The 26,228-nt window shown below is 47.4% G+C and overlaps 1 protein-coding gene across 15 annotated transcripts in view; it reads left to right on the top strand.

Moving 5' to 3' along the window:
• Prdm15 (PR domain containing 15) overlaps window positions 1–25,873 on the top strand; it is a 60,409-nt gene extending 34,536 nt beyond the window's left edge. For 5 of the 15 annotated variants that reach the window (XM_006522866.4, XM_006522869.4, XM_030248931.1 and 2 more), the window contains 16 exons: window positions 295–491; window positions 710–804; window positions 1,147–1,234; window positions 4,615–4,782; window positions 6,189–6,283; window positions 8,554–8,685; window positions 9,484–9,618; window positions 10,168–10,331; window positions 10,786–10,865; window positions 11,176–11,295; window positions 13,499–13,630; window positions 17,703–17,786; window positions 18,111–18,286; window positions 19,563–19,643; window positions 21,481–21,690; window positions 22,684–25,820. In XM_006522866.4, coding sequence (XP_006522929.1) covers window positions 295–491; window positions 710–804; window positions 1,147–1,234; window positions 4,615–4,782; window positions 6,189–6,283; window positions 8,554–8,685; window positions 9,484–9,618; window positions 10,168–10,331; window positions 10,786–10,865; window positions 11,176–11,295; window positions 13,499–13,630; window positions 17,703–17,786; window positions 18,111–18,286; window positions 19,563–19,643; window positions 21,481–21,690; window positions 22,684–23,160 — 2,434 coding nt within the window. In that variant the 3' untranslated portion in view covers window positions 23,161–25,820. Of the gene's footprint in view, window positions 1–294; window positions 492–709; window positions 805–1,146; window positions 1,235–4,614; window positions 4,783–6,188; window positions 6,284–8,553; window positions 8,686–9,483; window positions 9,619–10,167; window positions 10,332–10,785; window positions 10,866–11,175; window positions 11,296–13,498; window positions 13,925–17,702; window positions 17,787–18,110; window positions 18,287–19,562; window positions 19,644–21,480; window positions 21,691–22,683 lie in introns of all 15 variants that reach the window. The other 10 variants (XM_030248930.1, XM_006522864.4, XM_006522870.4 and 7 more) reach the window with 6 other exon arrangements.
• Window positions 25,874–26,228: the final 355 nt, after the last annotated feature.

The following is a 26,228-nucleotide window of genomic DNA, read 5'->3' as shown; positions in this document are numbered from 1 at the left end:
ACATAGTAGATACCAAGTCAGGACAAGAACCATAGACAGGGCTACCCTGTTTGGAACACAAATGAAGCTCAGGCTTCCTGGTGGCCAGGGCTGAAGCAAGTGAGCTGTTAACACGGAATAATGCTCAGTCTGTGCTACCTGGGACTGGGTGGCTCCAAGTTCTGCCTTCCTTTCCTTATGGAATCATAGCTGGGAAATGTGGCTGATGAGCTTTCTGAGGTGACTGTGATTGGAAACTTACTCTGAGGACCCAGCCACCACCTCTCCTTGACCAGCTGTCCCTCTCTTGGGCAGGTTCCCACATCATCCAAGCAGCACCATTGCCCTCAAGAGGGGCTTGGTTCTGTCCAGCAGACATGGCGTCCGGCGGAAGCTCGTCCGTCAGCTGGGTGAGCATAAACGCATCCATCAGTGTGGCACCTGCAGCAAGGTCTTCCAGAACAGCAGCAACCTGAGCCGGCACGTGCGCTCGCACGGTGAGTGCGCGCACGGTGAGTGCCTGCCCAGCCTACAGGGCAGGGCCAAGAAGGTGTGTGTCCATTGCTGGGTCCTTGCTGCAGAGCTGCTGCAAGGGGTGGCCCTGTGGCTGCCTGTCCCCTCCAGCACAGGGACACCCCACCCAGACAGAGGCCTCACGTTTCAGAGATGGGTGCACCTCGCTGAGAAAGGCCAAAGCAATGAATCTGCCTTCTGTCGGTTCCTTCCTTAGGGGACAAGCTGTTTAAATGTGAGGAATGTTCGAAACTGTTCAGCCGTAAGGAAAGTCTAAAGCAGCATGTTTCCTACAAGCACAGCCGGAATGAGGTAAGTGAGCACCCAGACAACTGACTGAACAACTGTTTTCTAGAGGAAGAGCCATAATAGAAGGGAGCTCTCCACCCAATGCATTCTGAGCCCAGCTTAGGCCACTGCTTACAGAAGCAGTAGGGACAACATGGGAGAACATTGGTGGCTGGTATTTGGGGTGCAGTTGCCTGAGTGTGGGGTTCTCTTTCTCAGGCAGTTGGACAGCAAGAATATTCCTACTAGAACAGAGGAGGAAAACTGGTATAGCCAGCCCTAGAAGTTACTAGAACAGCACACAGAGGGGGGCACCTGTGTTGAACTCCTGCAGTCTTCCTTGCTGACAGTGTGCCCTTTGAGCAGGTGGACGGTGAGTACCGCTACCGCTGTGGCAGCTGTGGGAAGACATTCCGAATGGAGAGTGCACTGGAGTTCCACAACTGTAGGACAGGTGAGGCCCTAACCATATGCTTGCCCTGCGTGTTAGGAGAAAGGGTCCCGCTGAGCTGTCTGGGCCTCTCCCTGACCCTTTTACCTCAAGAAATATGAGGAATATTCAGAACTGTCTAGCCATTGGAGACAGCGTTCCCTTAGTCAAGAAAGGATGGGTTGTCTCATGTCTGTTCTGCATTCCCAGACCCTGTGTCTGAGGCTACTGTGATGCAGGACCCTTGTCCTTGCTGACAGGTGAGCAGCAGTGTTGAGTTTGTTCTAAAAGTGTATGAGAGAAAAAAATGCAAAGGCTGGAGATTGGAAAGGCTCACCTGCCTTGTCAGAGCCTTCTTCCCACCATCAGTCTCCTGCACCTGTGTCCCCTGTGGACATCTGTTGCCACCTGTCCTAGGTTGTTACATCCTGAGCCTGTTTCCATCTGCCACTCTTCAAAAGGAAAGAAACCATTTTTGCTTGAGGCTGAAAGCGTCTGTGCTGTGAGCTGCCCATGCTGGGGGACAGCTGTGGTTTTGGGGACCTTGGTGTTCTCAGGCAGTCTCTCTGTAAGTGAATGGTGGAATCTGTGCAGGCAGCAAGTAGGCCAAGGGGTGGCAACTCCCTGAGGCCTGCCTGTCCTGTGCTGTAGAGAACCCTGAGGTTACAAGTTCCTGGACTTTGACCACGGAGCCAAGTCACCAGAGGAAGTGTAGAGAGGTCACCAGTCCTTTGTGTGCTCCATCACTCTGAGACTCAAAACTACAAGATCATTCTGTGACGTTCTACTCTGTTGTCAGGCCATGCTGGTGCCCACCCGGGGATATCAGTGTCTCGACCAATTTGTTCCTCCACTGTCTGACTGCTTTCTTCTGTCCTCAGCATGGTGCCTTGTTCACTGTGACAAGGCTGATCTGAGAGACAGGACAGGTAGATTTCTGAAGGTTACCTGTCAGTGACATGAACCACCTGTGTGCTAGCCTGCACATAACTTCAGCATCTACAGCCTGTGCCCTCCCTGTCTTGGTGATCCCGTAGAATCTGGGCAGACTCCTGTCTGTTCCCATTTGGTTCAGCCTCAGGCAGACTCTTTGTTAACTGGGATTGGTGTCACCTTCCTGTTGTTCCTCAAGGAGATGCAGAATAGGGTGAGAGTAACTGCAGCTTGAAGTCGGGGATACAGTTGTTCCTATTTAAGGTTTAATGATTTCTCTAGACAAGAGTGGAACAGAAAATGAAGAATCAGTTGCTGTGTGTTGGCTAAAACTGTCATACAAGACATTTAGCCTTCTTAGGTGGTCATGGCAGTGATGAACCACAAGCAGATTTTCTCCTGAGGCTGATCTTAAGACTGGGAGCTGAGAGTGATGATGGGCTGTTAGCTTTGAGACCCCATGGCAGCCTCTTTACATGCTCATGTGCCTTTTGTGGTATGACGTTAGTAGAAAGTGCATTCTCAGAGGATTTACAGAGAGCTGGGCTGCTTCAAGTGCATAGTATTTCTGCAGCCCATGCTGTCAGGCCTTTTCTGTGTCCCCTGTACATTGGTGTCATGCTCACTGTTGGCTGTGCTCCCTTTAAACCTGAAGAGGACATTAACAGGTAGCAAGGCCCGAGTCAGAGCCCCCAAATACAGTCCTCCCCCCCCCCATCTGCTTGGGCCCAGAGCAGTCCACTCTTGTTTTCTCAGATGTCTGAGCCCCTTGCTCTTTACCATATCCTGGAGCCTGTACATATCTCCAGTGCTGCATTATGGGGTTGGGGTTGAATATCATTTCTGAGGACTGGGTTCTCATACCCAGTTATTGAGTCATCTCAGTAGACTGTAGGCGATCAGCACATAAAACAGTTGGTAGTACCAGAAGAGGCTTGTGAGGGAGAACATAGAGCCCAAGCCAGCACTGCTGCTTTCCATTGTTACTCATGTTGTTTGGAACTTATAAGGAAGAAGGCTCATATGTTCTGTTCAGAGACTCACCTGTACTGTGAACTCCTGCTTAGGAAGGAGGCCCACCTGTGCCGTAGACCTGGTTGGGGCATAGCAGAGCTGCTCTGTAATGTAGCCAAACAAACGAGAGAGAGGGTTGAATTTTATAAATAGCATTTCTTTGGGAATGTGAGTTGCATGGTAGGACAGGACACGGCCATGATGTCATTCTCATCACGTGTGTTGAGGTCACACTGCCAGGTGCAGGTCCAGTTCTCCTGAGACTCACATAGGGCTTAGTCCATGCCCTTGCAAGAGGGGCTATCCTACTGTGGGGAAAGCTATAGCGAGGCCACTGCTTTCTGTGCTGCCCTGCCCCCACATGTGGTACCCACTCGAAGGCCAAGACATAGCCCTGCCTTGTGTCTTTGTCTCATTGGAAGAAGAGAAAAGATGGCTGATTTTCTTCAGTTTTAGTTGGGTTGACCTCTAGCTAGCTACACATGGGGTCTCCTGAGTGGAGCTAGAGACTTCCTGAAGCATAGACCTCACTTGAGTAGTCCTACCAGTGGAGACTAGAGTTTTATAGGAAAACATTTGCTGAAGCTAGGGACATTCTGGCCTTTGCTCCTAAGAGAAGCAGTGGAATGCTTGTCACCTGCTGTCATATGCATCCACATCAGGATGCAGGAAAAAGCAAGGGATTCTGAGAGCTGGCCCACAAGGAAACAAGGCACTCAGTGGATGTGGAACAGAGACTGCAGGCACCAGGCAGTGGGGGGCAGGGCCAGGGCCAGATGGTAGAGTAGACTTTCAGAGGCAGGAACTACAGCTTGACTGGCTGTCTTTCAGGAAGGACTTTAAAGTGGGGGCCAGGATATGGGGATGCTGACTTCTTGTAGTGTAAATATGTATGGTTATGTGCTATGTGCTGAATAGGGGTGGAGATGGGTGTGAATGTGGTTTTGTGTGTGTGTGTGTGTGTGTGTGTGTGTGTGTGTGTGTGTGTGTGTATTTATGGGGTATGTGTTGAGTGAGTATGGAGCATGTGTCCTTTGGTGGGAGGCCTAGGCCAAGACAGCTCTTCAGAAAGATAGAGAAGTTGTGGGTGTTGCTGTAGGGGTGCTGTAAGAGATAATCAGGCAGAGAGGAGGCAGGCTAACCTGTGCAACTATGCTGGAGAAGTAGGTAGAGCATGCTGAGGACACAGACCACCTCTGGGTCTGAGGAAGCTTATAGTGCATACAGATAGAGGGAGAGGAACCTAGAGAGCTGTTGAGGCAGCCTTTCAGGTGAGGAGAGTTGACACGCCGGTATATATTTGTATGTCTAGCTGAGCACACACAGCAGATGAGCTCTGAGCCACAGTGCCCCGCTGGTTTCCTGCCTTGATTGTGCCGTTCACCCTGTTGAGACCCACATGCGGGATCCTGGTCAGGGGTAATTTACCACACCTTGTGTGTTTGTTCTCTGGACAGATGACAAGACGTTCCAATGTGAGATGTGTTTCAGATTCTTCTCCACCAACAGCAACCTCTCTAAGCACAAGAAGAAACATGGGGACAAGAAGTTTGCCTGTGAGGTCTGCAGTAAGATGTTCTACCGCAAGGATGTTATGCTGGACCACCAGAGGCGACACTTGGATGGTGAGCTTGGGGCTTGAGATCCTGCCTTCTGACCCAGTGACCCTCCTCCCAGTCGTAGGGTTCCTAGGATAGACAGTATTAACAGTGCAGTGAGCAGGGAGAAGGAGCAGTGGGGAACAGATAGGCACAGCTGGACTACTCTGTGTTAGCGTTAGACAGTTATTTGAAGTATTTCTTTAGAGAACTTTTTAATACTGTGAAGAATGCCTTTAGTGTGATGAGCTGTAAGAAAGGTCATTATGGTGTCCTGCATACGGCCAGTTCAGCCGTGTAAAGAGAATTGGAGTATGCTGGTGGGGGCCGTCAGTCTACGTGGTAGGTTATGTGAGGTCAGAGAAAGACCCAGCAGAGTCAGCTCTCTGCACACATGTGAGGCAGCAGCAAGCGTAGAATAAGAAGTGAAATGGCTACAATCAGCATTCTGATGAAGGCTCTCTTTATTTTCCTGCTAAGAGTCACAACCCCTTTGTCACTAGCATAACACTCACTGGTTAGTGTTTGAAAACACTATTTACAGAGCACATTCAGGCTATGTAGGAAGCATAACTGTTAGATACATGCACATGAGTTTGTGAAAACAAGACGAGGTCATATGCTTAGTAAGTTCCTGCACTTGGCTTCCACCATGCATCTCTCCCAGCACCCTCCCCCCCACCCCACACACACACATACTGGTTTCCCTATCGGTTTATATAGCAAGGTCTTATGAGGTCCTTAAGAGTGTACTCTGGGCCTCACCCAACCTTCTAAGAACCATATGGAAGTCACTATACCTTAGTTTTCTTGCTTGTACAGGGGAGGTGATATTTGACCCTCTTGAGCTCAATGTCATGGCTAGACCTGATCTTACCACGAGTTTCCTTCAAGCCCAACACAGAGCAGATGCTCAGAACAAAGTATGCTGTGGGCCCTGCCAGAAGCCACTGCTTTCTGTGATGAATCTAGCTGGACTAGATACACTACTCACATGTGACCTACACTATTGCTGTGGGCAGCAGCTTGCTGCTCTGGAAGCTGAGAATACCCCTAACCTCAGATCCACTTTCTTCTGTGCCTCCTAGTCCTAGAATCCTGGAATCAGCCTGTTCCCTGATGCCAAGGTTACCAGCTCTGTGTTTAGTCAGATTATATAGAAATGCCCAGAAAAGACACCTGGTTTCTCTCCTTTACTTAGAGATTGCCTGTTTCACAGGAAATTGTTTGTTTAGTTGGCTAGTTGTTTTGTTTGGTTGGTAGGTTAGTCTTGCTATGTTGCCCAAAGTAGCCCTGAACCCATGGTTTAAGCAACCCTCCACTAGCCTCTTGCATATCTGGTACCACAATGTTTCCAGCATAGTTCCCAGGCAGTTCTGGGATCTGATCTGTGTTGTGCGGCCTCACATTTCCTGTCTGGTTTGGGACTTCAGGTGTGCGGCGGGTGAAGAGAGAAGACTTGGAGGCCAGCGGGGAAAGCCTGGTTCGTTACAAGAAGGAACCTTCTGGATGCCCAGTGTGTGGCAAGGTAATGTTCTGCAGGGACTGTTGATTTTGGATGCAAAGTCCCTGTTCTCTTAAGCTCAAGGTCAGAGCTACAAGGAGAAAGCATTGTCCAGGAAGCTTATAGGCACGTTCAGCCTGCAGCATGCAGTCCTCTTGCATCCCCAGATAGCCATGAATGCAGCTTAACACAAACATGCAACATTTAAGACAGAACACATGTCCTAGTTAGGTTTCTGTCGCTGTGGTAAACGGTAACCAAAGCAACTTTAAGGGGAAAGAGTTACTTACAGTCCATCATGAAGGGGGGTCAGGGCAGGAACTCCATAAGGAACTGGAGGCAGGAAGTCGTGAAGGAGTGCTGCTTACTGGCTGGTTCTCCATGGTTTGCTCAGCTTGCTTTCTTACAGTACCAAGACAACTAACCTAGGGGTGGCACTGCCCACAGTGAGCTGGAGCCTTTTATCAGTAATTATCAAGAAAATAACCCCACAGACTTGCCTATATATAGGCCAAACTAATGAAGGTATTTTTCTCAATTGATGTTCCCTTTCCCTAGATAATGCTAGCTTGTGCCACATTAAACAGAAGACTAACCACCACAATGAGGTTTAGTTTTTGGAGTTCAGTTCTACTTGCAATTCTTAAGTGTTAACTTTGTAGACAATGCCATGTTTCAGTGTCAGAAGGTTAGATGCACCCACCAGGGCAACAGTGTTCAGTATGCACCATGTGTTTTTAACTGAAGTATCCCTCAGGTTGCACATTCAACACTTGGGTCTCTGCCACCTGGGATTGGTTTCCAGTGAATCTGCTGAGAATCTTTTTTCCTATCTGCTCTATGGGACATGCTGTCCTCCTGAGTGACTGGACCTTGTCTTCATATCTACGTTGAAGAAGGGAGATGCTCTGGAGCTTTATGCCGTCTGTGCTGGCCACCCCTGCTCAGTGTCTAGATAGTATTTTCTAAGTTAGTATTTTCTAAGGTAGGCTAAGTATTTTCATAGAGAACCCCATGGTAATCAAGGTTGGGTTGTCAATGCTAGGTATTCTCGCCTGGGTAACCTGTGCTGTTGTGTAGGTGCCTCACAGGATCTACCCTGGCCTTGGCTCGTGTCTACGGTATCTTGAGCTCCCAGCCCCTGTCCTGGCTGCCACATACACATTGTCCCATTCTTCATACATGAGCACCTACCTTCAACTAGAAATGCCATTGCTTGTTTGTTAGGCTCATCTTTGACAAGTCAGGTAACTGGAAGTACTGGTTGTGTCTCTAGAGGAATAGAAGTCATGTCCCTTACTGCACAGAGTGCACATTGGAGGATACAAGTTCTAGAAAGGGTCCTCTGTGCAAGTGCACACTAGGGATATAGGTTCTTGAGAGGCTCTTGTACATGTGACTCAGGCAGCCTCAGTTGTTGCTTAGAGAAGGAGCTACTGCTGAGCCTGTCCCAGCTACACACAGTAGCTACTGGCATGGCATAGCATTGGCACCCGAGCACCACCACACTAGGATCCCAGCCCCTCGTGACTAGCTACTCCTGACTGTGAGCGTGTAGCAGCACTGCCAGATCCAATGATGCTTTCTAGAGGAAATGAGAAACTGCTTTTGTGGTATTTTCTGGTTTCTTTCAACCCACAGAACAAGCCAAAGCCTTAGGATCAGCAGAGTAGCAAAGCCATGTGGGGCCTCTTAAACTCTGGGTTTGGGGGCCAGATGGTGCAGGGACAAGGAGGTAGAGCCTATGGCAATAGATAAGTAGGCTCTGGGGTACCTCATCTGAGGCAAGCCCTGCCATTGGATGCTCTGTGGTCTGTGGAGATCCTGGGTCCCTAGTGATGGTTGCATATCTGCTTTTTAGGTCACATCCTTCTAGCTCCAGCTCAGGGTTTATTTTGGCCTGTTAAGTGGCTCCCAGAGCACTAGTGTGGATGCATGAGTAAATCTGCATCCATTGTCTGGGCTGGAAATAGGAACATGAAGCAGTATTCAAACTGAGTTGAGTGTCTTCTTTTGTATCTATTTTGAGAAAATTGTAGGTGTATCTTCATGGCTCCTCAGTAGACTCTGTGCCGATGAGCTGTTTAAGTGCATAAGCACTCTGTTGTACTCCATTGCAGCAGAGGCTGGAAACAGCGTGTCTGTTGTGGTGTGAGTAGATGTTTAAATCACCATAAGTCTAGAACTTGCCACGTATTCTAGGCCTGGAAGTAGCTTGTCCTGTGGGCCATAGGGATCAGCTTATGTGTATGTCCAGTAACCTAGCCCTCACTGTACTGTCTCCCTGTCCCCAGGTGTTCTCCTGTCGGAGCAACATGAACAAGCACCTGCTGACCCACGGTGACAAGAAGTACACCTGCGAGATCTGTGGGCGCAAGTTCTTCCGAGTGGACGTACTCAGGGACCACATCCATGTCCACTTCAAGGTGCAGTTCCCATACAGGTGGCACTTGGGGACCTGGCTCACCCTGGGGCAGTATCTCTTAGTACATAGATGAGGCACTTACCAGCAACAGACTGAAAGTTCGAGATGAAGGTACTGGAAAGTTCACTGTCTGTTGAAGGCATCCTCGTCCATCCATCGCTCTCTTGCTGCGTCCTCACATGGTGGAGGGATGAGACTGCTAAAGGCTGTTATCCTACTTCTGGGTGTCAGACCCTGTCATTCCCCAAAGGGCCTGCTTCCTCAAGTGTCTCCTCGGGTGAAATTTTAACACATGGGCACTGGCAAGCTCTTCATACAGTCTTATACTAGCACATCTGTTTGTCCACCTGTGGGGCCTGAACAGAGATTCTTCCTGTGTGGGACCTGACAGATTACTCTTAGCTGGGCCTTTACCCCAGAACAATGGGTGTAGGGAGGGTGGCAGTCTGCTGCATCCCCGCCTTTAGGGAAAAGATGAGTAGTGCAGGAGCCCCAGGATGTGGAGAACTGGGTGTGAGGTCAGGTGGGAGAAGAACCTGTCTGAGTCAAAGGCCGAGTCCCGTGCAGTGCTGCAGCAGTCTGTGCTGTCCTCCAGGACTTTGCCTGGGCACAGGTGGGATGGTTTTGCTGGATTGGTGACTCTGAGGGCTGGTGAATGCCTGTGCCACAGAATGGTCAGGCCTAGTACCATCCCAAGGGACATAGGTGTAGCTCGCTAAGCAAACAACTCATTCCCTGAAAGTAATGACCAGCGAATCAGTTCACTGTGTTAGAGGCCGGGTTTGTGACTCCTCTGCAGGACATCGCGCTAATGGATGACCACCAGCGGGAGGAGTTCATTGGCAAAATTGGGATCTCCTCAGAGGAGAATGATGACAACTCTGATGAGAGCGCAGACTCTGAGCCACACAAGTACAGCTGCAAGAGGTGCCAGGTACTCAACACTCTGCCCCAAGCATGGCTTCCAGGGAGAAATTTGTAACCATGGAGCTGTGGGGAACTCACAGCACTGTTTTGTGCGTTTCCTCCACTGAAGAAGGTTGTTTCATATCATCTGGGCTTAGGGATGGTAACCATAGGCCTCACACCCATCCGAACCCACTTGTGGTTTGGCACACCCATAAGCAGGACTGCTTACTAGGGTAGGGCCAGTGTCTTAGGAACTGGCCTCAGTAGCCTCACTGGCCTCAGATTGAGGATGCCTTGACCCATCCCTCTCTTGATCCAGCCAGCCTGAAATGTATCTATGCTACACAAGGCAGGGTGCGTGCTTAAAGGGAGGACAATGATTGCCAAGCAGTCCATAACCTGAGTTTCCATAGCCTCTCCTGTTAAACAGCAAACTTCTGTGCATATCCCTCCACAAGCCCCCCTCTGGCATGAGTAGCTGACCCTCTTCGGGTATCTAGCTGACACGAGTGTAGGTAGTAAAGATGCCCAGGGATGCCAGAGAGTCAGCAGCCTCCACCCTGTGTTCTCACAGCTCACTTTCGGCCGTGGGAAGGAATACCTGAAGCACATCATGGAGGTGCACAAGGAGAAGGGCCACGGCTGCAGCATCTGCCACCGACGCTTCGCACTCAAGGCCACCTACCATGCCCACATGGTCATCCACCGGGAGAACCTGCCTGACCCCAACGTGCAGAAGTAAGACTCTGTGCAAGAGGGGGACTCTGCAAAGCCACAGTGCTCAGCTTAGCAGATCACAATCATTGCGTCACCTTATGCCAGATATCTGGGACACCTGCCCTTCCTCTGCACCAGCCTTCTGTACACGTCTGTCTCTTGTTTCCTCTTCTTAAGGATTAGGGTCACCATGGTGACTCCATTTTGATCTGTTCTATAAATGTCTGTCTCCACATGCAGCCACATTCTTATCTAGGACTTAAACAACAATTTGAGGGAGACAATTCAGCCCATTATAGAAGCTGAGGTCATAACACCTTTTGCCTCACCTCCATCGATAAAGGAACTTTCACACAGGCCCCTCACAGCTGAGGATACATACCCTCATAGCAGATAAGGCCTTCACAGTGAGTGAACCCCTCGGGTGATGAGCCCCTGGGGCTGTGTAGCTCCTGAGGTTTGCCTCTCCTTTCAGGTACATTCACCCCTGTGAGATCTGTGGGAGGATATTCAACAGCATTGGGAACTTGGAGCGCCACAAACTCATCCACACAGGTAAGATGCTCCTGTTGTGATGATTGGTGCTAGCTCGTCTGCCCCAGCGGCAGGATTCCCCCCATCATTCTCCCTGGCTCCATACACAGACAACCACACCTCGGATGTGTCCCCATCTCTCCAGCTTTCATCCTGGCCTCCCCTGACACTTGCAGCACATCCTTCAGATCCACCTGTGTCCACTCCAGGTCCTCAGGGCCTTCGCATGCCAAAGACTCCCATGTCTGAAAAGGCAGCCCACATAGGCTTCTTGCTGAGACCTCTTTCTGTGCGAGCTAAGGCTTTCAGACACTCCTGTGTTTGTTTATAGGTGTGAAAAGCCACGCCTGTGAGCAGTGTGGGAAGTCCTTTGCCAGGAAGGACATGCTGAAAGAGCACATGCGTGTGCATGACAACATCCGGGAGTACCTGTGCGCCGAGTGTGGGAAAGGTGGGTGTGTACCTAGAGCACCAGAAGGTCCCTCAGGGCCACAGGGTACCCTGGAGTCATAGGACACCCCAAGCCACCAGAGCAAGTTCAGCCTTGCACCCAGCTTGCTTATGATCACTAAAATTCTAGACCTGAACATAGACATAGTCTGTGCATACGGCTGAGGGGGTGGTGCTGCTAGGAGTCATGAGAGTCTTTTTGGCAAAGGAGGTTCAGGGTCCCAGATATAGAAATCTTTCTCAAAATCACATCACTTACCACAAAATCATCCACAAGGCATCTGTATCGCCTGCAGGAAAAGCTGGATGTTCCAAATTGATGACGTTCTATTGTCTAAGACAGGGTCTGTGTAGCCCAGGCTGGCCTCCTGCTCTATGACCTTGAGTACAACCTCTCTTCTCAAGCCCCTTTCTGCCCGGTTCTGCCTAGCTTTCCCTTCTCTTGCCACATACTATGTAGGTTCTCCCATCCCCCAGTCTCACTTAGAACAGAAGCCCTGTGAAACCAGGGAGTTCTGTCTAACATACCACTTGGTCTCTAGTCCCAGGCACACAAATAGTCAGAGCCATAGCAGGTATGAGAACAAATGAGTGAGTGAGTAAGACCATGAATAGGTGTTAGAACTGTGAGGGTGAGGTTTGTACCAACAGACTGCAGTCCTTTGCAAGACAGACAAGCAGTGGCAGAGGACAATACTGTGCCACTGTTTTGAGCAGAGCCTGATGTGATGGAGGCAGGGCCTGAGAGGGATTGAGAACAGTTTGGCTGAATCTCTCATCACCTGTGGTTTTTGTCCTTGGGTGGTGGGAGATATATGGCATTTTTAGTATGAGGATTAGGCAGAGGTGGGAATTAAGGTAAAATTGCTCTTCCATAGTCAGAAAGGCCTGGCACTTAGCCAGCCAGGGACTGGCAGCTGAAAGACATGGTGCGACTCCTGCGCCCTCTGCTGGCTCTAGTTTGACAGGCCCTATGGCCCAGCTGGGTTGTCTGAAGTCTCTCCACACTGAGAGACAGGTAAAGATGTAAGTGGTAACGAAATGGGACGGGGTGAGCAATTGTCCAGCTGAGTTTAGAGCTGAGAGGGGGCTTTGGGCACACTGCGCCCACTCAGTGTGACACCACTGCTGGCTTGTCTACTGGAGGGTCTAAGGACTGCACTCTGCCTGCCCTGATGTTTGAGCACTCTGGGTGTACTGCTGCTGCTAGTGACCACTGCTTTTCACCCAACTAGGTGGTGACTGGTGAGGGTGCTTCACCCTTTCCTCAACATCAGCCTGTAGTCAGTGAGATTTTGGTTGGTTTCAATGTCTAAGATTAGCATCTGGCCAGGCAGTGGTGGCACGCGCCTTTAATCCCAGCACTTGGGAGGCAGAGGCAGGCGGATTTCTTAGTTCGAGGCCAGCCTGGTCTACAGAGTGAGTTCCAGGACAGCCAGGGCCACACAGAGAAACCCTGTCTCGAAAAAAAAAAAAAAAAGAAAAAAGAAAAATACAACCAAAACCAAAAAAGTATCCATCTGGCAAGATGGCTTGGTGAATAGAGGTGCTTCCACATACGTGTAATAAGTGATTCCTGCACCCTGCAGGGTAGCAAGAACTGACTCTGGAGAATTGTCTTCTGATCTTGAATGTTAGCGCCCTCTCACACACACTCATTCATTCTCTTTCTCTCTCTCTCTCTCTCTTCCTCCCTCCTCTCTTTCTCTTTGTCTCTCTCTCTCTCTCACACACACACACTCTCTCTCTTTCTCTCTCACACACACACACATTCTCAAGACAGGGTTTCTCTGTGTAGTCTTGGCTGTTCTAGAACTCTGTAGACCAGGCTGGGCTCAAACTCACAAAGATCCATCTGCTTTTGCCTTCCGAGTGCTGGGATCAAGGCATACACTACCACTGCCCAGCTAAAAATATTTTTTTAAAGAATGGCTTTTCTTTAAAAAAAAAAAATGTAGATCTAGAGTCCTCATCTTAGTTACCATTTATGTCATCGAGATAGACATCCTGTACACATCACTACATCATCTCAGGTGCTGTTGTTGACACACTGCCATTTTAATGTCACAGTAAATCTCTAGTGGCCTTCTAAGGTGGCCTTCTAAAGATTCTGCTCATTCTGTGTCTGGGTTCAGACAGGTGCTTCAGGTGACCTGAGGCAAGTTCTGGGGAGTGTGGCACTCATACTGATCTGCCCCCTGCAGGTATGAAGACCAAGCATGCACTGCGCCACCATATGAAGCTGCACAAAGGCATCAAGGAGTATGAGTGCAAGGAATGTCACCGCAAGTTTGCACAGAAGGTCAACATGCTCAAGCACTACAAACGGCACACAGGTGTCCCAACTCTCCAAAACCAAATAGCCCTAGAGCGAGTTCCTCAGGGTTTTCTCTCTCTGTTCCTAGCCCCAAGCTTGCTATTATCCTGGCTGATGTGGGATGAGGCTGTGCATCTCAGAGCTCCCTTACTTCATGAGCACTGTAACCCTGTGTATACAAGTAAAACCCCACTGCAAATGTCTGCGCCAGAGATCTTTTATGAGTTTGCCAATGGACCCCTGGAAATCGTAGCCACTTACTGGGGCTCTCCATTTCTGCACAGGATCAAAACCCTATGGCATCATCATCAGTGTGAGTTTTTTTTCCATGTCTCTTTAGTGTTTTCCACCCCACTCTGTAGCCCTGGCTGTCCTAGAACTCACTCTGTAGACCAAGCTGGCCTCAAACTCATTAAGATTAGTTTGCCTCTGCCTCCGGAGTGCTAGGATTAAAGGTGTGCACCATTGCTACCACCCCCTACCTGGCATGTTTTTAGTTTTAATAATAGTCATTCTAACTAGGGTGAGCTGGCTCCTCATTGGAGTGTTGGTTTTCTTTTTCTTTCTTTTTTCTTTTTTTTTTTTTTTCATAGTGAAAATTTTATTTTCAATTATCTGGTGTCAGTCAAGGATGCCCACATATCAGCTCTCTCAAGGTGGCTGTTAGGAGCTCCATTAGTGCTTTCAAAGTCAGCATTCCCCCTGAAGTTAGTGTTGGTTTTCATTTCCGTGGTGACTGATGGTAATGAGCAGTTTTCTTATATTTGTGTCTATTATAATCATTTCTGATTTTTAGCTTGGATTGCTTGTTTCTAAAATGTTGGCTTGTTATACATTATTCATATTAACTAATAGATGACTGGCTGACAGGTGTCTTCTCCCATTCTGTCCATTGTCTCCTCACTCTGAGCTGGTATTGTATTTAAGGTATTATACCAAGGTATTATATTTAATCTTTGATCCGTTCTAAGTTGTTTTTTTTTTGTAGAGGTTAGAATCAAGCTTGAAGCTTCAGCATGTAGACATCCATTTTCCATGTCACCATTTTTGAAAGTTGGCTGTACATGCATGGCTTTATCTTAGGCTCTATTTTGTGGGTGTGTGTGTTTGTTTCTAATGTTAGTACTGTCATGGTTTTGTACTTAGGACTCTTTAGTGTCAGGTCATTTCTGTTATTTCTGCCAGGCTTTCATTCAAACTTCTGCCAGGCTTTCATTCAAACTTCAGGATTGTGTTTCTGATTCTGTAAAGAAGTCTTGGGTGGCCGGGCAGTGGTGGCGCACACCTTTAATCCCAGCACTTGGGAGGCAGAGGCAGGCGGATTTCTGAGTTCAAGGACAGCCAGGGCTGCACAGAGAAACCCCGTGTCGGACAACCAAAAAAAAAAAAAAAAAAAAAAAAAAGGAAGTCGTCTTGGGTGTATTGGTGTATTGCACTGAACCTGTAAATCCCTGTGTTGAGTCAACATTTTAACAGTATTCATTCTTTTTTTTTTTTTTTTTTTTTTTTTTTGGTTATTCGAGACAGGGTTTCTCTATCCCTGGCTGTCCTGGAACTCACTTTGTAGACCAGGCTGGCCTCGAACTCAGAAATCCACCTGCCTCTACCTCCCAAGTGCTGGGATTAAAGGTGTGCACCACCACCGCCCAGGCTATGGATGTGAAACATCTCTGCAGTTTTTGGTGCTGCAGTGGTTTTTATCATGTTTATAATTTTCATTGTAGGAACATTTCACTGATTTCATTATATTCTAGGTATTTGTTTCTTATTAGCTAGTGTGACTGGAATTGCTTACATGATTTTTTAATTGAATATTTTGTTTACATTTCAAATGTTATCCCCTTTCCTGGTTTCCCCTCTGCAAAACCCCATCCCATCCCCCCTTACCCTGCTTCTATGAGGGTGCTCCCCCACCCAGCCACCCACCTACCCACTCCTGCCTCATTGCCCTAGCATTCCTTTACACTGGGACATCATGTCTTCACAGGACCAAGGACTTCCCCTCCCACTGATGCCAGATAAGGCACCTTCAGTTCTTCCCCTACTCCTCTATTGGGGTCCCTGTGCTCAGTCCGATGGTTGGCTGTGAGCATCCACATCTGTATTGGTCAGGATGCTTTCATGATTTTTAATTTAAAATACACTTTAAGGCAGGAGGTGGTGCTGTACACTGTTAATCCCAGCACTCAGGAAGCAGGCAGATCTCTGAGTTTGAGGTCAGCCTGGTCTACAGGGTGTGTTTCTGGACATACAGGGCTACAGAGAGAAACACTGTCTCCAAAAATCAAAACATCAACAAATAGAGTATACTTTAATGAAAAGACTTCCTTTTAATTAAAAGTGACTTTTGTAATCTGAAGCTGTGGTGGCCGCAGACTTTACAACCTGCTCCCCAGGCTTCAGCCACCAGTACTGTAACACCCCAGTGCTCCTGAGGCACATGATGGACATGTTCTCTCTGTTGGAAAGCCTGGTGGCAGCGTCAGGGGCTGGACTCTTGGCTACATTAAGTTTACTACTACCTGAAGGGATCTTGTGAATTTGAGGGGTTTGCTCTTCCACAAGTCCCAGCATCTCTATTGTCTCCTTTCCCCAGTGTGGACATAGTGTGTGGTTTGTGTGTGTGCCTATGAGAGATCACATGCCTTCTGTCATGCTCTGTTGTGTGGAAACTGGAACACAGACAGAATCCCTGTCCTGAGCCTGGTAGCTCTTCTCTTTAAAAGCATTTGCTAAGTGTCCAGCCTGAACTTCCCTACTTTATCTCAGGATTTTCTTTTTTAATTTAGTGTGTATTTACTGTACAAAATGACAGAGTTCACAACATTTTTATACATGCAGATGATGTATGTTTTCATGATTTTTTCCCCAGCAGATATTGTTGATGTATAATTTTTATTTCAAGAGGTTGGCCTTGAACTCCTTCTGTAACTAAAGATGATCTGTAACTATTGATTTCCCCATCTCTGCTGTCTGAGATTACAGATGTACACTGCCACACCTGGTTTATGCGGTGCACAGGGTCAGACTCAGAGCTTTGTGCATGCCAGATGGACACTATTCTCACTGAGCCACATCCTAAGCCTTCAGTTCTTTCAATGTACATTTTTGTGTGTTGGGTTTTTTGTGTTAGGTAATTCTCCTCATTATCAGTTCATAAGATCTTAGGAGAGTCTTCAGGCTTTCTCACATGGAGACCTGCTGTGTACAAATAGGGATAATTTGACTTCTACTCTCCCTGCATTTTTGTTTTTTGTTTCTCTCTTGCATAATCGCTGTGCTAAAACTTGAGGTGCTATCTTGAGGAACAAGCATGGGCACCAATACCTCATCTTCTTTCAGGCTGTAGTAGAGCCTGCTTCAGTGCCTGCCTTTGGTACAATGCTGGCTGTGGATTTGCCATGCGTAGCCTCACGCTGAGGTATGATCCTTCTGCACCTGCTTTGTTAATGCTTTATTTTGAAAGGACATTTGATTTTATCACGTACTTTTCTGCATCGACTTGAGATGATCATGTGAGGTTTTGGCCCTTCATCATGTTGATGTACCATGTCACATTTGTCAATCTGCATAGATTGAACCGTCCTTGCGACCTGGGATGATTCTGCTTGATTATGCTCATCCTGTGTGTGTGCCGGTCAATGGTGAGAGATCCCAGGTTCTTCATGTATCCACAGAAGCTCTGCTGTCTCTCATAGAGACATTCCCACTCTTGCCTTGGGTCCTGGTTTTCTGTTGACATTTAGTCTCTTACATCATGTCTTAGAAGCTACATGAGGCTTTTTGAGGCTAAGTAGGTGAATTATCCTCCTTACAGAAACTGTTGCTGTCTTCATCCTTGGGTTCTCCTCTCTACATCTGTGTTCTTAGGCCTTCACAAATCTCATCATTTTAAAAAATATGAATAAAGGCCTAAATTTGAGGTCACAGTTTTCTGGGAACATTTTGGAATAAATACTGATTCTTTTGATTAATTTACCATTACCCTGAGGTACTAAAAATCCTGAAGCATAAAGAGACTGAGATGTTCTGTGTACACTTACACTGAAAAGTCACTAAGCTTATGATCTCAAATATGATTTCTCCTGCAGGAATTAAAGACTTCATGTGTGAATTGTGTGGGAAGACATTCAGTGAGAGGAACACAATGGAGACACACAAGCTCATCCACACAGGTAACTTGAGTCTCAAGGATGGTCCAGGCTGTGCAAGTGTACAGAGATGAGAACACCTGCTCTGTTTCATAAACACTTGCAGAATAGGACCGTCATGGTCATGTCATGTCCCACTATGCCTTTCCAGTGTCCATTCTTCAAGGACCATGAGTAATTGTTCCTGCTAGTCTTGGGCCAGTGGTATCCCCTGGTCTGACCAGGTGATGGCTATCTCTAGAGTAGAAGAGGTTATGGTAGATGCTTGGCATGGAAGATGAATGAAGCGTTAGTAGCTCTCTATTAACTGGCATTTCTCTTTTCTACCCCATTTACTTGTGTGAGAAGTAGGCAAGCAGTGGACTTGTTCCGTGTGTGACAAGAAGTACGTCACAGAGTACATGCTTCAGAAACACGTCCAGCTCACTCATGACAAGGTGGAAGCACAGAGTTGCCAACTATGTGGCACCAAAGTGTCAACCCGGGCCTCCATGAGCAGACATATGCGACGCAAGCACCCCGAGGTTAGCCTGGTGGGGACCCATTCCCAGATCTCCGTAGCATGGCCTGGCCCTACTGTGGGCACTTGAGACACCTTTGTCCTGATACAATGTGAGTTTAAGGTAGAGCCCTATTCTTAATATCTCTGAATTGTATCTTTTTTTTTCTTCCTGAGACAAGATCTTGTGTAGCCCAGACTGGCATAGAACTCACTATGTATCTTAGGATGACTTTGAACTTCTGACCCTCCTACTTCCAATTCCCTGAGTGCTGAGGTTGCAGGCATGCACCTCAGCACCCAGTTTTATGTGGTGCTGAGCCTTGAGCCCAGGGCTTCATACATGCTAGGCAAATACTCAGTCAACTTGGCCCCAGCCCAACCACTTTCTTCTCACAACACAACCAGATAAATGAAGTTTCACTTTTCCTTTCTTCCACTGAGCAACAGAGTTAAGGGCTGTTGGGGTAAAGTCATATGTGTAGTCTTCCTCTCAGTCTTGCAGTTTCTCTACACCTGGTTTCTTTGGCAGCTCATCTTTCAAATGCCTTCCCGGGCATTCATTTTCTTCCCCGTGCTGTGTCTGTTGCCTTGCATGACTTAATCAGTCTCCAGTTATGAGATAAGCAATGATAAGTATTGCTCACCATGGATAGGACAGTGGGGTTGGTGGGAGGCTGTGTGGGCTCATAGGTCAGGTCATGGTGTGAGTGTCACATGCTAAACACCCTCTTGAGTAGGGCTAATAAAGGAAAGGTAGGACTAGACCCTTCCTTTGTCACAAAGCTGATACGCATGTGACAAAGCTGTGTGTATTATGCTGAAGGGTGAAGGGTATAGCGTTTGACCATACAAACCTCCTTTTGGCGGTTCCTTGTAGGACAGGCTTATTGCTCTATCTTAGCTCACTCAGCTCCCCGTGGTGACAGTGGGTGCACTGATACCTCACTGACAGCACAAGTCATGGAGGCCACAGAAAGAGGAAGTAGCCTTTATCTGAGGACAGGAACCACCTAATAACAGACAGGTATCAGGTGTCCCGTACCAGGCCAGATAACACTGCTGAGGCTTGAGATGGGGGTCAGAGGACAGGGTTGAGGGATGATGCCCTAGAGAGCATTCTAGAAATAGTTTCAGTCAGTCCTCAGCCTAGGAGTCAGAAGCAGAGGTGAGTTTGTCAGTTAGCAGCCAGTCTTCTACAGCAGTGGACCGTGCACAGTGAGTTTGGACTCCTGCTGCATCTTCAGGGCAGCCATTAGGTGGGCACAACAATCCTACCCACTGCTTTCTGCCCCTCACAGGTCCTCGCTGTTCGGATTGACGATCTGGACCACCTCCCCGAGACCACCACCATCGATGCATCTTCCATCGGCATTGTCCAGGTAAGCAGCGTAACACATCTGCAGGGGTGGAGTATGAGGTGAACAGCATTCAGCATAACAAGTAGACCCTAAGGGATCAGACCACATACAGGAACAGGCTCCAGACATACCCCATTGACCATGACCATACATCAGCATAGTCTCACCGGGATTTGGTTGTCCTTCTTCCCAGAGCCTTATAGACTATATCTTGGTTTTGTTGTAGTAGCCAATGCTCAGATACTGGTGCATAGATCTTAAGAAAACGGGTAGTTTGCAGGGCTAGAGAGATGGCTCAATGCCAAGGAATACTTGTTGCTCTTTCAAAGGACTAGGTTCAGTTCCCAGCAACCATATGATGACTCACAGTTATTTGTAACTCTAGTTCTAGAGAATCCAGTATGGTTCTTCTGACATCTGTGGGCACCAAGACACATACGTGGTATATATACATGGCACACATACATATATGCAAGCAACACTCATAGACATAAACAAATGGGTTGGCGATTTAGCTTAGTTGTAGAACACTTGCCTAGCAAGTGCAAGGCCCTGGGTTTAGTCCTCAACTCTGAAAAAAAAAAAAAAGAAAGAAAGAAAGATAAAAGAACACATAAAACAAACCTAAAAATTTTTTAATTGATCATTTCTAGGAATTTTATTATGATTATTAAACTTAACCATATTAGGCAAACCTAGAATTTTTTTTTCTCTTTTTAGACAGGGCCTCACTATGTGTACTTGGCTAGCCTGGAATGCTATGTAGAATGCTTTGAGCCCACTGAGTTCCTCCTGCCTCTGTCTCCCCAGTGCTAGAATTAAAAGTGTGCACCACCACACCAAGCCAAACCTAGATTTTAAAGGAACTTTTATTCAATACTTTTTTTTTTTTTTTAATTTGAGGCAGGATCTCATGTGGTTCAGATTGATCTTGAGACTGGTATGTAGCCAAGGCTAGCCTTGAACGCCTAGTCCTCCTGCCTTTACCATTCAAGTACTAAAATCTCAGATGTGCACTATCATGTCTGGATAGACTCAGTATTTTTATGACAATTTTATTTTTAATCACAAAGAGAGTGTTTTATGCTGTCAGTGTTTAAATCTGTACCTGAGGGCTTTGACTTGTGCTAATGAGTGCCCCATGACTTCAGTTGGAATGATTGTTAGAATCCACACCTAGCCCTTCTGTGAGCCATTTATATGCCTGACAGTTCATGGGCGAGTGTGGGAAAGAAAGTTTCTCCAACACCATAGTTTGGCAAGCTGCTGGTGGGTCTGTCTACCCTCAGGAATACAAATAGAGTAGGACCATCCTGCCCCTGCCCTCCAGCTGTGCTGGCCACAGCGCATCTTGCCAACACTCTCAGAGCTGTGTAAGGGAAAGGATAAGCCTGAACAGAAAGCAGCAGAAAAATGCCTGCAGAGTTTTAATCAAACATTTACATCCTGTGGGTAATAGCTCACAAGCACTTTCCTTGATCTTAGTTCCCCAAGAGGGAAATATTTCTCCTTTAAAGATGTTTCTTGGGCTGGTTAGATGGCTCAGCAGTTAAGAGCATTGACTGCTCTTCTGAAGATACTGAGTTCAAATCCCAGCAACCACATGGTGGCTCACAACCATCCGTAACGAGATCTGACTCCCTCTTCTGGAGTGTCTGAAGACAGCTACAGTGTACTTACATATAATAAATAAATCTTTTTTTTTAAAAAAAAGATGTTTCTCTTTGAACACAAAGCCGCTTCCTATGACAGCTTGATGCCCTGTGTCTATGTCTAAGGCAGTGAGTGCATGCTGCCCTGGCCCCTATTCAGATGTGACCCACTGCCCTGGTGAGTACTGATACCAATCTCCTCACAGCCTGCGCTGGGCCTGGAGCAGGAAGAACTGGCAGAAGGTAAGCATGGAAAGGCTGCCAAGCGCAGCCACAAGAGAAAGCAGAAGCCAGAGGAAGAGGCAGGGGCTCCAGTGCCTGAGGATACCACCTTCAGTGAATACCCCGAAAAGGAGCCAGAGTTCACAGGCAGTGTGGGTGACGAGACAAATTCTGCTGTACAGAGTATCCAACAGGTTGGTTGGTGCCTTTGTTTCTATCAAATGGCAGTCACCTCTGCAGGGGCAGCGCTTCTGGACTTGCGTCCTATCATGTGTCCATATGGGTGTGTCCACAGTGGTTCCAACTCTCACCCTTACTTTCTATGTAGTCATTACCTCGTGCAAACTGTGCCAAGTGTGACCTCCAGATCACACATGTCATTTTTAATAACAGTGTGGCACAGTCTAGCATTTAAGACTGAAATACCGTTCCCAGTTGGGTGGTGCTCCTGTCAAGAAGAGCCTAGACTTCCTCCACTGAGCCGGCTTCTCTGTGCAGTCTCTGCTTTGCTTAGTCTATATCACTTGACTTGAAACCCCACATCCATAAGTGTGTCTCATTTTTGGAGATGATGATTCTGCAGTAAACCTGCTTGTATCTATCTGCCTTTCAGCACTAGGTATGAGGAAGCTGCAACTGTGGCTGCCTCCATAGTGACAGGGTTTTCACATGCCATTAAGACAGGCAAGTCAGGGGGTGGATAATGATAAAGGCTTGGCTTCCTGGCTTTTCAGATTTGCTCTCTGGGGCACATGCTTTGTGTGTGTGTGTGTGTGTGTGTGTGTGTGTGTGAAGAGAAAGAGAGATTGATTGAGATTTCTCTCTTATGTGGATACTGGGGATAGCATTCAGGGTTTCATGAATCAGTGGTGAGCACTTTACCAATGGAACTGTCTTCCCCAGCTCTAAGCATGATTCATTCTTTTTCTGGCCCATGACATTTGTGTGATTTTCCATCCCTGTGTTATCCCTGAGGATTGTCCATATGTCCTTTCTTTTTCCCACTGGTATAATTCTCCCAGGACACTGAGTTCTGCTTTCCCCAGTGGAGTCCTTGCTCAAGCTCCAATGCCTGAGCATGCAATTTTAGCACAGATTATGGCCTCTAGCGGGAGGATGCTATGGGAGGTTCTCTCTCCTTTCTGCAGAAACAATTCATTGTTTCTTTCTCCTTGTGACTCTTACAGGTGGTGGTGACCCTAGGGGACCCCAATGTGACTGCTCCATCAAGCTCAGTTGGTCTAACCAACATCACCGTGACCCCCATCACCACTGCAGCTGGAACTCAGTTTACCAATTTACAGCCAGTGGCTGTTGGACATCTTACCAACCCTGATCGCCAGCTACAGCTAGATAACTCCATCCTGACTGTGACCTTTGATACTGTCAGTGGCTCCGCCATGTTGCACAACCGGCAAAATGATGTCCAGATCCACCCACAGCCAGAAGCCACAAACCCTCAGTCAGTGGCCCACTTTATCAACCTTACCACACTGGTAAACTCCATCACACCCTTGGGGAACCAACTCAGTGAGCAGCACCCACTCACCTGGCGAGCAGTGCCCCAGACAGATGTGCTGCAGCCGCCACAGGCCCCTGCAGCCCCGCAGCAGGCGGTGCAACCCCAGGTACAGAATGAGCAGCAGCAGATGTACAGCTACTGATCTGTGGCTGCAGAATAGGCTGAGCTGCAGCAGTGGGGTTCTGAGGTCTTGAGGTGTTTGCTGGATACCAAACAGGAAGAGTTTGCAAATGTCAAGATCACTGAGATTAGCATTACAGAGCTACCTATCAGCTTTGCTGGTGGTATGGCTTTGGCAAGCAGGAGCTTCTGCCATGTGTTTTCCCAAGGTGTTGCAGCCTGGCCAGACCACAGTGTCACCCTCAGAGGTCTGTAATTGTCATGGGGCTCAGGGATACAGATAACAGGATCCTAGAAGCAGGCGTGATATTCCAAGGACCAGGGAGATTTGATCTGTTTTCTTTAGCACTCCAGTGACAATAACTGAAATATGGCTAGCCTTCTGTGGCAACACACAGAAGCAAACGCAGGTTTCTCCTTGCTCCTGGATTCACAAGCAGGGAGAAGTCATTCTGAAGTCTCAGTTCTTACGTCACAGAGCTGTGGCCTGAGGCCTCCTGTGAGAAGTATCATGAGGCCCCCAGCTCAGGCACAGAAGACATCTTGGGAACATCTATAGACTGATTTTTATGAAGAGTCTGTTTTATTTCATAACCACGTTATGTATTATGGCCCTCTCGTGGTCAATATTGATTTCTTTTAATATGATAAAGTCGTTTGCACTGTAGGGTGTCAGTCCCTGTCCAGTTGTGCACAGATGCCTTGTGTGAGGCCACACACAGTTGTGTGCAAAGTGAGCCCTCACGCTTGAATCCCGATGCTCCTCTGGAGCTATCTCAGGACTCTGCCATCCAAACATGTATTATGGTGCAGCTTAGCCACATCCCTGAATGAAGGATGGGGAGTGAACCATGTTTCCTTTCTGTGTAAGCCTTAATTCCAAAGGTGGTTATGTCTGAAAACCAATTTCCTATGAAATACAGAGGTTCAGCTCTGTAGGAGAGAAGTGTAGCTAGTGATTTACGAAGCCCGAGAGGTGCTTCCATGTGGTGGTGAGAGCAGTAGAGGTCCTCGTGACAGAATACAAACTGGCCACCCCCAGCTCTGAGGGAACATGGCTGGCACAAACCCGTGCTATCCCCATGGTAACAGGCCAGGCTGCCATCATAGGGTCCATAGTCCAGCACAGGGACATGAAGAGGCAAGGTGAGGACAGAGTTTGGTCTAGCTCTTCTGATTAGTTTTTAATGTCACACAAAAGAACTTAAAGATGAACTTGCCTTACTTCGTCCTTGGTCCTGTGTTTCCTGGAAGTATTCAAATATGGGCAGCCATCCTGCAGAGATGGATACTAACCAGCAGTGGACAAGGGAAGTTACAGTGTGATGTCAGACATGATGCTGCTACTCGGCACCTCCTTCCAGAGAGCGAGCTTTGAGGATGAGGCTGGAGCTTCTGTTACACAGATGGAGCATAAGGAAGAGATGGCACTTGAGGACAAGTCTGCAGGTCTGTGGGTCGCCTGACCCACACCCTTTCCACATCCACACAGGTCTCACCTCTTGGCAGATGGCATGCTGGGAGTTCTTGGACTTCTTAATTTATGACAGTTTTTTTTATGTTATTTATGTGTATAATTAACTACTTTGTATGCAGTACCCTTATGAAATGAACTTGGCCTAGGGGTGAACTGTTTTCTAAAACATAGCCTTTGTTCTCCAAATAAAACTATTCCAGGAAACCATGGAAAAAATGGGCAGGCAATCCATAGCCCTAATCTATTTTTTAAAAATTCAACCGCAGTTCCTCTTTGCCTTTATAGCCTCTCAAAGATGAATGAGCTGAGCCCAAATGAGCACTGGGCTCAATCAAACATCACTAGCATTTGACTTTTATTCTCTTCTCACTAAAATAAAGACCTTTGAAATCACATTTTTTATTTTTTAAAGATGTATTTTTGTGCCTATACCCAGGTTGTTAAATCCTGTTGAAAGACGGAGCTTAGGTTGTACAGTCTCTCCTGCTGCCACTGTTTGCTTAAATATACAGAGGCATCTACTTCCTGCTGTTATAAGCAGGAATTCAGATAAAACCAGCCTTTCTCCCCAAGTGTCTGTGACACATGGTCTCCCCAGTCATTGGCTGAAGCAAGCAGGTTGTCTCACCATAGTTACAGCTCCCCTGCAGATAGCAACTGGATAGCAAAACAAAGGCACCTCTACACTCCAGGTACCCCACATACATAAACCATTGTTGATCCGTAGGAAATGTTCAGGTTGTTTTGTTTTTTTTTTTAAACTGGTCTAAATCGGTCATAGCTATGTGTCCAACAAGCCCTGTGACTATGTCTAGGTTCGCATAAATAAATGTATCAGACTTTGTTTACACCTTGTGAATGGTAATGCTATAGGGTCACATGTCATAACAAGATGGATCTCATAGTTGCAGCACAGGATTCCACCCTCTGGGATGGTGTTAGCCAGTGATAAGTTCTCAGGAAAAGGGTCTGTACCAGATGCCCTCTCCTATGTCGGGCATGAAAGCCTGCTGGAGAATGGTCTCATGAAAGGCAGATCTTTGCTCCTTCACACCATTCTCAGTCAGTATCCAAAGGCAGAAGCAGTGCCTGTGACTACCATAGATTCTGAGGTTTGTGGAGACCATTCTGTAACTCTGAGGGTGTTTCATGTCACATCTGTTTGTATGGTGATAAATAAAGGTGCTGTGACCTGTGTTTTTCAATTGCTGGCCCTCTGCTCTCCTGCCCATGATAAAGTTGTACCTGGTAATCTTTGAGAATGGCTCTGGCTCCTGTTACAGGTGATGCTCTCATTTCCCTGCAGTCCTGAGTTGTATGTTTGGATCGTTTGAAATACCCTGAGATCCTGAATATCAGAAACTTCCCCAAGAGTTACAATGTGGCCTTCTTAGTAAAGTTGAGGTCAGACAGTGGCCACTAAGTAGTCCTTGGCAATGCTTTTCTGTGGGCCTATGAACTCAAATGGTCCCTTTCTGATATTGATCAAATTAAGTGGTGGGTTTGTCTCTATGGGTTTTGTGTTTGTTTCGAGACAGGGTCTCATATAGTCAAGGTGAGCTTTAGACTCTGAAATTCTAGTTATCCTGTTACTCCCCCTGCCCCACCCCTGT

Source organism: Mus musculus, chromosome 16, assembly GCF_000001635.26.
Source record: "Mus musculus strain C57BL/6J chromosome 16, GRCm38.p6 C57BL/6J".
Classification (NCBI taxonomy): domain Eukaryota; kingdom Metazoa; phylum Chordata; class Mammalia; order Rodentia; family Muridae; genus Mus; species Mus musculus.
This window is presented reverse-complemented; position numbering and strand designations above follow the sequence as displayed.